Source organism: Notamacropus eugenii, chromosome 4, assembly GCF_028372415.1.
Source record: "Notamacropus eugenii isolate mMacEug1 chromosome 4, mMacEug1.pri_v2, whole genome shotgun sequence".
Classification (NCBI taxonomy): Eukaryota; Metazoa; Chordata; class Mammalia; order Diprotodontia; family Macropodidae; genus Notamacropus; species Notamacropus eugenii.
The window spans coordinates 77,611,789-77,625,947 of NC_092875.1; the positions used below are offsets into that span (position 1 = coordinate 77,611,789).

The window sequence follows — 14,159 nt, forward strand, 5'->3', positions numbered from 1 at the left end:
GAGAATGATAATAATTTCTAGGGGCAGCAAGGTGACCCAGTGGATAGAGTTGTAACCCTAGAGTCAAAGAATCTGAGTTCAAATCTGGCTTCAGATACCAACTGCATAACCCTGGGCAAGTCACTAAACCCTGATTGTGGAAGGAAGGAAGATAGAAAGGAAGGAAAAAAGAAAAGAAGAAAATAAGTTTTGTTCTGGACATACTGGGTTTCAAATGCCATAGGACACCAACTTCTAGGGCAGCTAGGTGGTGCAGTGAATAGAGCGCTGGGCCTGAAGTCAGGAAGACTCCTTTTCATGACTTTAAATCTAGCCTCAGACACTTACTAACTGTGTGACCCTGGGCAAGTCACTCAACCAGTTTCCTCATCTGTAAAATGAGCTGGAGAAGGAAATGGTAAGCCACTCCAGTATCTTTGCCAAGAAAACCCCAAATGGGGTGGTAAAGAGTCGGACACAACTGAAAAATGACTTAACAACAACAACAAAGACATCCAGTTCTAAATATACAATCAGCAGTTAAAGATGCTGGATTGGGGATCAAAGGGGACACTAGGCCTAGATATATAGGTCTAGGAATCATCTACTTAGAGATGATAAACTTAGCCCATGGGAGTTGAGATCACCAAGGGAGAGAGAAGACCTTAGGGGATAGCCACAGTGAGACAAGATGACAAAGATCAGCTGTTCATCAGTTCTACCATCACAACATCTCCCCTATCCTAAGACCACCACTCGATTTCAAACCTCAGTGACCTCTTACCCAGATTATTTAAATACCTCCTAATTGATGTTCCTGCTTCTAGTGTCTTCTAATGTCTTCTCCTCTTCTGTCTACCCTCCATGCAGCTGCCAAAATAATCTTCTAGTCTGACCATGCCACTGTCCTCTTCAAAAACCCTTGAGGATTTCCTGTTGCTTCTCGAACAAAATATAAACTCCTCAGCTTGGCATTTTACACCATGCCCAATCTAGCACCATCATACCTTTCCAGCCTTATTCTGTTTTTAACTCCTGCTCCCTGTGCCCATCAGAATCTATATTCCAGCCTAACTAGACTATTAGCTGCTCCTCTGGGCTTCCTCTTGACTCCATTTTGCTCACACCGATGCCTGGAATATACTCTCTCCTCACCACCTTGGAATGTTTTTTTCTTCCTTCAGGAACAAGGTTCTCTGTGCATTCTTCCCTCATTCCCCAGGCTGTTAGTGCTCTCACTCTTTCCTCAAATTATCTCATATTTACTTCTGATGTGCCCTAAAATAGAGTTTAAGTTTCCTGAGGTCAGGGACTGTTTTGTTCTTGTCTTTATCTGCAGAATCCAGCACAGTATCTGATGCACAGATGTTTGTAGAATTGAATTTAAATTTGGATGGGGTTGCATCTCTGCAAAGTCAATTAGAATTGGAAAATTCCATTGAGAAAGGCCATTTGCCACTCCTGGAGAGAATGCAGATGGCTCAGTCAGGTTAGGAAGACTGATTCCAAAGGGGTCAATTTCCTTGGGATGTTTAGCTTAGAAAAGAAAAGACCTGAGGGGGGAAGGAGGGAGACATGATAACTGTCTTCAAATATTCAAAGGGTTATCAAGTGATTAGATTTGTTCTGACTGATCCCAAAGGGCAGAACTAGGAATGATGGGTAGAAGTTCCAGAGAGGCAGATTTAGCCTTAAGGTAAGAAAAAACGTCTTCCACTAATGGTACTATCCAGAATGGAATGGCAGGGCAGGGAGAGGGGAGCCTTGTGGATCCTTCCCTCCCACCTCCACTAGACATCTTTGATTTCAAGCTTGAAAACCATTTGTTAGGATTCTTTCAGACAGTCATACCCACTCGGAGATGGCTTGGAGTAGTAGCTGACCTCTTCCTTTCCTCCATTTGGATGAACCATATTAGTAGACCAAGCCAGAAAAGAAGAAACCCTCCGCCTCCCAGCAGCCAGGGCATCCAGCTTTGGAAAAGCCTAGGGGAAGGGTCCTAGAGCTGAGGGTCTTTCACACTGCCATGATTCTTAGCCAGAGAAGTCCTGTGCAGAGGGAAAGGGGAGCCCCCTTAGCCAAAGACTGGCTGATTCTTCTCCGTCTCCTTGTTGTAGCTGACAAGGGATGTCCTGGTCTGGCTGTTTCCTAGGTGGTAACTTTGCTTCCTTATCACAAAGAGCTATGTTTGCCTAAGGAAGGTGCATTGGAGTAGCATGATGACTCTACTGGTGGGGTTTGTTCTGTCCATTCTTTCTTTCTTTTTGTTTTCTGTTTTACGAATAAGGGGCTGCATGGAGGCTGAAGATGGATTAAAAGTCCAAAACGTCTTTTTATGTATGTATTTTTTTAATGTCTTTTTTACGCTCCCTTTTCCAACTTCCTTCTCTCTGAGTCTGTCCAGCTGGTGATCCCCCAGGGAAGGCCAGCAGCAGTGAAACTTTACCTGGCTTGTCCTTCCCTCTTGAGCTCCCCTTCCCCAGAGAGAGCTCCATCCATGCCCCTGTGGACCTGTGGGCTCCCTCCTTGTGTCTTTGTGCGGGAGCTCCGTGTGCTGCATGCCACTCATGGACCAGTGAGCTTCCTCCCTGCATCCCTGCATGGGGAGCTGTGAGCATTGCATGCCCTGGGCTGTAGGGCTACTGTGGACCAGTAGGCTCTCTCCTTGTGTCTCTGTGTGGGGAGTAATGAGCATTGCATGCCACTAGAAGGAGCCCTGTGCACATGAGGGGAAAAGGTGGGGTTTACTCCCCATGCATGTGGGGCTGGCTGTGTTTTGACTTTGGAGATTCAGAGACCTGAGGGGCAGAAAACCAGGAAGAAGAAGGGAGGAAAGTCTGACAGCTGTGCACCAGCTGTTCATTGGCCCCCCCAGGCAGAGGCCAGGGCAGATCCCAGCTGGGGGAATTTGAGGGACAGGGTTTAGAATAGGGCTGTTAGCAATCACCAGTCCATGCTAGGGTCAGAGATCAGGGCCCAAGGCTTCTGTCCATGGTTTGTGAATGGGGAACATGTGTGCCTTTTAGGATGAACAAGAGGAGGAAGAGGCGGCCAACCAGAAGCTTGCCTTACAAAAAGCAAAGGAAGTGGCAGAAGTGAGTCCTCTGTCTGCAGCCAACATGTCAATAGCCATGTAAGTGCCACTCATCCGGGGGAGCTTTGTCCAAAGGCCCAGGGACCAGGGCCTGGCTGGCTCCATCCCTCTGGGTTGGGGCATGCACAAGATTGCCCAGAACCCCTCTGTCTCAGCAGGAGGATTAGTGAGGGCGGCTTCCTGTGGCTGACCCTTTGTTATCAAACTAGCAAACCTGTTATCTCTTTAATACTGACCATATCTTAGGGGGTTGAGGGAACCTTTACCCATACATGAGAAAGGGAGTAGCCAGACAAGACCTTGTGTCTCTTTGTGTGAGAATTTTCCCCAACAGGGCAGAGATGGGAAAAACAGTTATGGGAGGGCAAGAGCTTTGAACCAGGGTGGATGCCAGGAGGTGGGAGAATTTCTTTCTTTGGAGAATTCTGAGAGCAGGAGAGATTCCTATTCAACTGGGCTAAGACGGCTGCCTTCCTGTTCAGAATCAGGGGGATGGCTGAATGTCTTCTCATTTCATACTCCCATGGTTCCACTCCAGGAAAGAACAGCAGAAAAACCAAAAATCCTCCAAGTCAGTGTGGGAACAGAGGACAAGCGAGATGCGGAAACAGAACCTGCTGGCTAGCCGGGAGGCTCTGTACAACGAGCTGGGTCCTGAGGAGAGGTGGAAAGTCTCCTATGGCCGACACATGAGGCCTGACATTAAGACTCACCTGGACAGACCCCTGGTGGTGGACCCCCAGGAAAACCGTAACAATAACACAAACAAGAGTAGGCCTAGTGACCCCTCCATGGATCAGAGGCTCAGCCAGCAGCGGGCTGAAGACTTCCTCAGAAAACAGGCCCGTTATTATGACAGGACACGCGGAGGCTACGAGCGGGCTGATTCAGGGGGGTTGGAATCCCGGAGGCAGAGGAGCGGCAGCAAAGAGGCCGATCTCAACCATGAAGGGTCTTATGGGAGGGAGCCAGAGTATCAAATCAAGGAGCGTGATGGGAACCAGGATCGCGGCTTTAGGCAGGGAGAGCCAGATCGAAGCAAACCAGGGGACCCCCATCGGAGGCATCAACATCGGCAGGGGGGCAGCAAAGAAAGCCGGAGTGGCTCTCCTCGGACAGGTGAGGGTGAGCGGGAGCCTCGGAGACACCGGGCTCATCGGCGGCCGGGTGAGGAGGGCGCTGAAGACGGCAATAAGTCAGAGCGGCGGTATCGCCACCGAGAAGGGAGCCGGCCCAGCCGAGGAGGCGACGGGGACAATGAGCCTGCAGATGGGGACCGGCGGCGGAGACACCGCCATGCTGCTCAGTCTACCTACGACAGTGACCTCAAGAGAGACGAGAAGGAGAGAAGGCATCGGCGGAGGAAGTAAGTAAAGGGAACTCCAGAGCTTGGGTGGGATGGGAATAGGTTCGCCATGATTACCAAAGGTCATCTCTTAAGTGACTCATTGGACCTTGTATTGACTGTACTCAGGAAATACGCAGTGATCTCTAGGAGTGTCCAGTCCAAAAGAGGGACAAGATTTTTTACCACCCTCTTGCTATTTCTGCTCATGTAAGCGATCTCTGCATCAGTTCGGTCTCTTTTAATTTTTCCTGTGTTATTATGTGTATGTGTGTGGGTTTTAAATTGTCTTAATGTTAATAGTGAGCTCTGCTGCTGCTGTTGGAGCGCTCAGCAAGGTTGCCCTGCCTCTGTGCATTCGCCTCCTGCTGTTGGGCTGTCCAGAACTCCTGAACCATTTGGCCCTTGGGTGGTCTGAGTAACAGGATCAAGTCTGCACAGGGGACACCTTCCCCAACAGGCCAGGATAAGACTTCCTGGATACTCAGTCCTCCACTAGCTTTCTCTCTCTCTTTCTCTCTGTCTCTGTCTCTCTCTCTCTGTCTCTGTCTCTTTCTCTCTGTCTCTCTGTCTCTGTCTCTTTCTCTCTGTCTCTCTCTCTGTCTCTGTCTCTCCATGTCTCTGTCTCTCTCTCTCCCTCCCTCTCTCCCTCCCAGAAAAGGGCAACAAGGCATTTTCCTTGCCCATTGTCTTTTGAAGAAGTTATCCACCGCTTTTATTCACTCCCATTGAGTCTTCCCTGGATACTCACTACCTATTCTCAAAAGGGAGCAAAGGACCTCCTGGTATGTCCCCAAGGTCCCATTCTTAGGCTAAAATGGGCTGTGCAGAGATTAGGCATTGCTCAGCTTGGGGAGCCTCTAATGCCCACTATCACCACCAGTGTCACTGGTCATCAGCCTCACCCTTGGTGTGAATCCCAGTGAGCCACCCTTCCACCCCATGGGGTAACTGACACTGGACACCTTCCTTCTTCCCAGTTGAAGCCCTGAGCGTGGACCATGCATGGGACTTGGGAGAGGGTGTGGATAGAGATGGAGTGCAGTTAATGGTGAACGGTGTATGAGCAGTTTCACCTGGAAGTCACTAATTTCTCTAAGTAAGACTAGTTAATTCCAAAGTAGATTTGAGGCACATTTTTGGAGAGGCAAGTTAATTAAACAAGAACACCAAAGAGAGCATAATGTGTCACGGACTTAAAATCAGAGAAAACAGCTATTTAAACCAACTAGTGAGAAAGACCCTGGGCTGGCTGCCAGTTTAATTTTTCTAAGATCAAATGTGATAACAGGACTTCAGTTATCCCTCAGAATATCCAGTGAAGCCACAACTGATTATAATAGCAAAAGTTTTATCCTAAAGTTGAGATGTTTTTTTTCTTTTTGGACCCAGATCATACATTACAGTCACAGGTCACAGAATATTAGTTAAAAGTTTTCTTAGAGGCTACATAATCCGGTCTATCTATAAACAGAAATTGCTTCTAAAATATGCCTGACCAGTAATATTTCAAGACTTTGAGTGAAAAAGAAAAGAGGAAAGCCCCTCATGTCTGTCCTAGGGATGGCCCATTCTTTCAGGCAGCTCTAATTCATAGGAAGATGTGTCTACTTTGGGGCACTCCTAGTGCTGCTCTCTGGAGTCAAACAGAACAAATGTATCCCCTCTTTTTATAACAGACCTTTCAGATTCTTAAAGATAACTGTCATGTTTCCTTTAAGTCTTCTTACCTCCAAGCTAAGCACCCCACTTGAACCAATGCTAATATTCCCTGCTTTGAAGACCCTTTTCTACCCTGCTCCCTTCTCAGCTTATCACTGTCTTTCTTCAGAGGCAGCTAGGTGATGGAGTGGGTAGAGTACCAGGTCTTTGGTGAGGAAGACCTGAGCTCAAATTTGGCTTTTAGACATTTACTAGCTGTGTAAACTTGGGGAAATCACTTAACCTCTGTTTACCTCTGTTTCCTCAACTGTAAAAGGGGCATGATAATAGCACCCGCCTTGCAGGGTTGTCATGAGCATCAAATGAGATAATAATCATCAATGCTTAGCACAGTGCCTGACATACAGTAAGCACTTAATAAATACTAATTATTATTTTATAAGTATTAAATTCAGAGCACAGGACTGATACAATATTCCATATATGGTCTGACCAGGGCAGAGTGCTATGAAACTCTCACCCTTCTCCCAACCCCCCCCCCCCCCACTCTCTTGTTCTGGACAGTTTGCCTTTCTTCATGAAGAATAAAATAATATTACATAATTTTTCTGGATGTCATATCACTCTTTTAAGTCATATTAAACTTGCAGTCCACTGAAACCCCAGATCTTTTTCCAAATGAACCGCTATCCAATCATTCCTCCCCCATCTTGTATTCAGGAAGTTGATTTCTTGGATCCCCAGTTTGAAACTTTACATTTATCCCTAGTAAATTTCATCATATTTCATCTTATATATCCCTCTAATATTCTAACCTCTCTCAATTTCTTTGAATCTTGTCTCTGTCATCCAGCATGGTAGCTGTCCTGAACTTTTTGTCATCAACAGACTGGATAAACATGTTGTCTATGCCTTTACCATTGAGTATTGATTGATAAAAATAAAAATAAACTATTTAACAGCACAGAGCCTAAGACAGAAGGATTGCCTCTAAATTAGGGGCCGTGGCCAGTCTTTTCAATGATAACCAGTTGTGGGGGCTTGTCTCCAACACAATCATATGTACCTTTATCCACCTCCCTCCCTTATACAAGCTCCACATCTCCCCATTTCTGAACTAAGCTTTAGCTCCTCAGGTTACTTATAACCCAGCCACTAGGTACCCATAGCCGCATTTTCACGGATGTCCCTGGGATAATCCATTCCCCTTCCATTACACCTAACCTTTGTCCTTGAGATCACTTCATGGCCATAGAAAGCAGGCTTAGGTGCGTGAGCTCTGCACTTTGGGGTAGCGACAGGTAGGAAAAAAATCCCGCCTCCCCCACCTCCTGGAGTGGGACACAGTGAGTCCCACAGAATAAGCAAGCATGGATAGATGCAGAGGTCTTTACATTATCTTTTCCCCCAAATGACCCCTCTTTCTTCTAGTTATCCAGGTTTTTAACCTCAGAGTCATCTTTAACTCCTAACACCTTTAACTCCTGACTGTCAGGTACCATCTTCTTGTTTCTGCCTCCACTTCTCTGACATCTGTCCCCTCTTCTGCAATCCCATGACCAACCTCCATGGTTCAGGACCTTCTTTCCTCTCCCCTGGACTGCTAACAGCCTCTTCATTGGTTTCCCTCCCTATGGTTCTCTTACCTCTCCAATGCAGTCACATCTCACCAGTGCAAGTCCGACCAGGCAGCTCCGCCCCTCCAGAAATTCCAGTGATTCCCTATTGACTCCAAGATCAAAATTATTTCATTTTTTTCTTATTCTTTTAAAATGTCTAATTCTTTGGATAAGCTTTATAATTATGTAATTATGAGTACAGTAGTATGCATATATAATTTACAAATACATAAATCTATACACATTAGGGTTACATGGCCCCAAATTTTTATTGATAGGGGTCCATGATCAAAAAAGTGTGGAGGTCTTTGTACTAGAGAACTTTAAATTAAAAACAAACCACTACTAAGGGGCAGTTAGGTGGTGCAGTGGATAGAGCATCAACCCTGGAGTCAGGAGGACCTGAGTTCAAATCCAACCTAGACACTACTAACTGCATGACCCTGGACAAGTTACAACCCAAATTGCCTCCAAAAAACCCCACCGTTAACAGGGAGCTAGGTGCCACAGTAGGTAATGTGCTGAATTTGGAGTCAGGAAGATCTGAATTACTAGCCAGGTGATCCTGCATATGACAACATTGGCACAAAATTTAACAAAGGTTCTTACTGTCTTCTGGAGAAAAAGATGGAGAAGTAAGGGCTAGATGATAAGACCTAGATAATTATTAATAGCTAGCACTGATAGAACACTTTAAGATTGATAAAGTGCATTACCAAGATTATCTCATTTTTTGTTGGTAAGGTTAGTAGATAACTGAAAGATATCAACCCAAGATTAACAAATCAAGTTGTTGTCTGATAAGCCCAGGAAATAGGTGCTCCTGTTATTCCCATTTTTGCAATAGAGGAAATTGAGACAGTCAGAGGTTAAGTGACTTGCTCAAGGTCACTCATCTAATAAGTGTCTGAAGCTGTATTTGAACTCAGATCTTCCTGATTCTGGTGCCAGATAACTAAAGACCCCATTATGACTTCCAAACCCTGCCTCTGTGCCAGGCTTATGGTTTATTTTCCAAGCTTCTCTTTCACTTTCTCTCTCTGTCCAGGTGATCTGTACCAATAACAATTGGTCTACACACCCATAACAATATTGCTTTTGCTTCTCCTACTCTTATTCTCCATCCAAATGTTCTCCACCATGATTCCTAGGATGAGAAGTGAAAGGCAACTTTATTTCTATTAGGGATAGAGTAGTGGGTTTGTTTTGAAAGTACTCTGTAGCTTTATACCTATCTGAATTTTAAAATTAAAAATAGGGAACCCAATTTTTAAAAAAAAATGAATGTTAAAATGATTTTACCCATAATTGGGGAAAATAAAACATATATTTGTAAAAGATATAGGAAAAAGAAAGGATGTCAGAAGACAATGGTTTTCATAGTGTAACATCCTTGTCTTCTGGCTCTTTAGGATGCTGAAGGATTTTACTATTAGGTTGCTTTTTCACACTTATATGAATAGCTGTCCCCATCCCTGCCTTAACTCTTCTTAGAAGCATTGTGTGCCTCAATTTGGGGGGAGGGCTGTCAGAGATGAGGATGTTACACCATGAAGAAGTATGTTCTAGGAATAGGGAGCAGGCAGTGCAAAGATGAGTGGAGGTGGAGTTCTGTGTGAGACGAAAGGAGAGAAGGCCAGTTTGAACTCAGAGTATGAGGAGAACAAGTTATAATGAGAAGAGAAAGGTAGATCAGGGCCAGGTTTGTGAAGGGCTTTAAAAGCCAAATGAAATTTATATTTGATCCTAGAGCCAATAGGGAGTCACTGGAATTTATTGGGTAAGGGAATAACATGGCCAGAGCTACACTTAAGCATCTTTGAGTCAAGTGAATTGAAGGAGAGAGAGAAACTCGAGGCAGGAAGAGCAATTAGCAGGCCATGGCAATCGTCTAGACTAGATGTGATGATGGCCTGGACCCAAGGTGGTGGGTTTATGTGTAGGAAGAAGGGGTTAGATGGGAAAAGCATGGAAATAGAAATAACAAGGTTTGACAGCCATTTAGACATGTGAGAAGAGGAAGAGGAAAGTTGGAAGATGATGCCAAGGTTCTGAACCTGGGAGATTGGAAGAATGATGAAGTAGGTAAGTTTGGTAGAAAACTGAAAGTTGTCAGCCCAAGATTAACACATCAAGTTATTGTCAGATAAGAATTTTGATATGTGACGCTAATGTCTTTCACTGGATTGATCTCTTTGAGACTCCTTATGGGTCAGTGCCTGTAAATATCCCGCTCTTGGACTTTAAGCCCTGCTCAAGCCCTATTGTGTTCAATTTGGAAGACCACATTTTAGGAAAGATTTTGATAATCTGGAGTAGATCCAGAGAGTGGAGGGAACAAGAAATCACACTTAACCAAATGAAGTCCAAACTCATGGTCTTATACAACTCAGATCAGATAAAGAATGGAAAGTACACAGTGAGGAGGAGAGAACATTCAGGACAGACAGGAGAGCTGTGTTCAATCATTTTAAAGGCTGTCACGTAGAAGTATGATGTTTGTTCTTCTTTCCCTCAGAGGGAAGAACCAGAAGCAATAGGCAGAAGTTGTAGGGAGGCAGACTTCAATTCATTGTAAAGGATTACTTCCTAACAATTAGAGTTGAACCAAAGTGAATTCTCTTGGTAGTTAGTGAGCTCTCTGTCGTTATAGAGGTCACAAAATCTGTATAGTCACTCGTTGGCCATGTTGCTGAGAGGATTCTCATTCAGAGAGGAATTGAGCTCAGAGATTCTTGATTCTGTGGTTCGTCCCCTACAGAAGGCTGTTGGGGATCATACTACCTGTTAAAGATTTTTTTGAATCTGTCCACCGGGTTCCACTAAATCATTCCTGTAGCGTTACATTTGAAATGTACATCTTGCACATTTGAAACTTGAGTCTGGGACCATGATTCTAAGATGTCGGCTGTATTTCCTAACTTGGATTTGGTTGGTTGTTTTTCCCCCCTTTGGACTGCCTGCCTCAGAGAGAACCAAGGTTCTGGAGTCCCTGTGTCTGGCCCAAACCTGTCTACCACTCGGCCAATCCAGCAGGACATGGGGCGTCAGGAACCTCCACTGGCAGAAGATATCGATAATATTAGGAACAATAAGTTGGCCACCACGGAATCCACCAACCCTCCCAACACCATCCATGCCCTCCACCCCCAGAGCCCAGCCCAGATGGGTAACCACACCAACTCCCCACCTATGCGGCCCCCGCCCAGTCAGCCTGTTGGAAACCCATCTAACCCTGGTCCCCCCAAAAACCCAGAGAACAGCCTTATAGTCACCAACCCCAGCACCCAGAACAACCCAGCCAAGACTGCCAAGAAGCCTGAGCACACGGCGGTGGATATCCCCCCCGCCTTTCCCCAACCTGTCAACAACACAGTTGTCCAAGGTAAGTCTCTCCTCCTCTCCTCTCCCACTAGGTGTAGTGCTATAGCACTGAGAGCTTGCTGGGGAGAACTAGGCAGCAGAACCCCTGGCACAAGCCCCCAACAACCACTACCACCTTTACATGTTGCTGTACTGTGCTCCCCTCCCTGCCCCTTGATCATTTTTAATGTGGAGATGGTAAAACCCAGTGGGGTGAGAAGGAATGGGAGCATTTTTAGGGATTTACAGTATTTTAACCTCTTTCCAAAAACAAAATCCCAAATGAAATCAGGTTTTGATTTCTATAAACTACCTGGAGTTAAACTATTTGGATTGATATCTGACACCATCTTGCTTAGGGTTAGGAACTAATACCACTGAGGTTATCCTTTCCCAGGATGCATTCCCCACCACATCAGATACAGAAGCTATACTTAGTGGTGATTGACTTTCCAGATTCCATTATCCATACCAGGCAGGGTGGTACAGTAGGGATGGAGCATTGAATTTGAAACTGGCAGACCAGGGTTTAAATCTCAACTCTGTATGACATTGGGCAAACTGTGTAATCTCTCTGGCCTTGATATACCTTAGCTGTAAAATGAAGTTGGACTAGGTCACCTCTGATGTTGCTTCCAACACTAAATCCTTAGATCATCATGGTCCTTGGTAGCTTAGGAACACACAGAGCTGGGCCAGTAGGTAGCCTGGCCCCTGACAGACGCTGCTCTGAATACCCCTTCTATCAGTGAAAGCTTACTCTTGCTATCTGCAAGATACCTCCTCTGGAGAGCTGAGAGACCTCAGGAGGTAGATAGTGAGTGAGGCTTTTTGGTGATCTGTCCCAATAGTAAACAAAAATGCCAACCCAGACCCACTGCCAAAAAAGGAAGAAGAAAAGAAAGAAGAGGATGACTCTGGAGAAGATGGCCCCAAACCCATGCCCCCCTACAGCTCCATGTTCATCCTGTCTACCACGAACCCGTGAGTATGGCCCTGAGCACAGGACTTTGGTGGGCCTGGACCAAGGCTCCTATCGCTCTGGGCTCGCGATGACCACAATGGCTGGCTAGTTCTTGGTGGGAGAGGTCAGTTTGTCATGGCAGTATGCCAAGGACAAGACAGGTCTAGCCAGGGAGGAGTTTTAATTCTGGGAGGGTGATAGGGTGAGGGGGCTACTGCTGGTTTAGTGGAATGAACATGCAGATTGGCAGCAGAAGAGCCGTATTCAAAGCCCTGTTCTGCCACTTTACACCTTCATAATTAACTTAATTACTTAGTGTTTTTTATTTCATCTAAAAAATGAAGGGATCAGACTAAATGACCTCTAAATCATTCCTTTTTGAGCTCTGAAATGATTGCTTGTTAGACCCTCACTTGTCCTCTGAGCTTTTCAGGCAGGACATACTTACTGATAAGAGGTGGATATTTGAACAAAGTTATGAATTTGGGGAGAGAAGTTGCCTTAGCAGGTCAGGCTAGAGCAGTGTTTCTTAAACTGAGAGTCAGATGTCCCCAGGGATAGGGTGAGAGGGAAAGGAGAATGGAGATCAGAGGGCTGTGGAAAGCAGAGCTGTGTTTCCCAACAGCTGCTATGGGGGTGACCAAAAGTTGTGGTCCCAAAAGGTTGGTTTGGCCTCCTTTCTCAGTCTGGGTTTTTCCTCTGTCCCCTTCCTCTGAACCTGCTGCCTCTGTGGCAGGGAATAGTCACAGAGACACCAGCTATATGCTTATTTGATTTTACCTGATGTGCTGGGGGAGTATGAAGTCCTGAGAGCCCCTAGGAGAAGACTCATCCTCTGGGTCTGGGATGACTTTGACTATCTTTGATTTTTAGCACTGGTGTGGGCTGTGAGGTCACAAAGCATGTGCTTCCTTGGCTCTGATCCACATCATGTCTCCTTCTCTCCCAGCTTACGCCGGCTGTGCCACTATATCTTGAACCTTCGATATTTTGAGATGTGCATCCTGATGGTGATCGCCATGAGCAGTATTGCCCTGGCAGCTGAAGACCCCGTGCAGCCCAATGCCCCCAGGAACAATGTGAGCGACTCCCTATGGCCCCTCGGCTCCTCTCTCTACTGCCTTCCACTCTCCCTTAGTGTGCTAGTTTTCCAAATTAGCGTTGATCCCTTCAAAACATAAATTTAGTTCAGAATGTCCAGGACCTGGAAGAAAACTCATTATCTTTCAGGGCCCCCTGAGGCTTTTTACACCCAATCCTCCACCTCTGGAAAGCCCAGCTCCAAGACCCCTAGAGTGCAGTGAGGGCCTGCACACCCGACTGGCACTTTTCACATAACGGAAACTACAAAGAACCAGGCCTGTGGCTAATGGCCTTGCAGGGCATCTGTGAATTCCTGCTGGGCTGTACACTGTCTCCCTCACCTGAAGAGGAATCACTAGATGCACTGCAGAGATACCCGACTGAGAATTGGTCTGTGTTGATCTCGAGCTTTGGGGTCTGAATTTGGAGAACTTGATTTGAAATGCAGAGGATAGACAGATCACAGCTCCTACATTAAGAATGGAATGGGCTATATGAATAGGTAGTGAGATCCCTGTCCTGTTGAGGGTATTCTTGCAAGGAATGGATGACCACTTGTCCAAGGATCCATCATATATCAGCAGGATTTGAATTTGGATGGATCCTTGCTTAGCCCCTGTCTGGTTCTGATTCTAAGTCAGATCCTGTGGCCCATCCAGCCCTTGCTTCCAGAAGGTCTCTGATTTTCTTGGAGAACTCTTCCAGCAGATTCTTGCTGTGTAAGGGGCATTACCTAAGCTTGTTCTGTGCCCTTGGTGAGCAGACAGTAAGATGCTCCTGAATGTGGAGGCAGCTACTGGCTGAGAGAAGCTGAGTCAAAGCTCAAGTGGACTTTGCCATCACTCAGGTGAATTACATACTATGATCCATGGCCAAGAAGCTCCTGAAAGTTAGGTTCTGTTCACGCCTTGTACCCACAAGCAACCAAGTTTTGATTCTTGTAGTCTTTACGTTTATAACTTATGGCCTGTGGGGAGATGACTATTTGACCCAGAAACAAGGACTAAAAATGGCTCAAAACTTTGGTAAAAGAAAGCTTCTTTCGGGCCG

At 45.8% G+C, this 14,159-nt stretch overlaps 1 protein-coding gene across 1 annotated transcript in view; it reads left to right on the forward strand.

The window, feature by feature from the left end:
• CACNA1A (calcium voltage-gated channel subunit alpha1 A) overlaps nt 1-14,159 on the forward strand; it is a 251,895-nt gene that overhangs the window by 160,299 nt on the left and 77,437 nt on the right. The window contains exons 18-22 of the mRNA XM_072602188.1: nt 3,006-3,112; nt 3,612-4,439; nt 10,669-11,084; nt 11,914-12,046; nt 12,976-13,105. Of these exons, the coding sequence (XP_072458289.1) occupies nt 3,006-3,112; nt 3,612-4,439; nt 10,669-11,084; nt 11,914-12,046; nt 12,976-13,105 (1,614 nt within the window). The remainder of the gene's footprint in view (nt 1-3,005; nt 3,113-3,611; nt 4,440-10,668; nt 11,085-11,913; nt 12,047-12,975; nt 13,106-14,159) is intronic.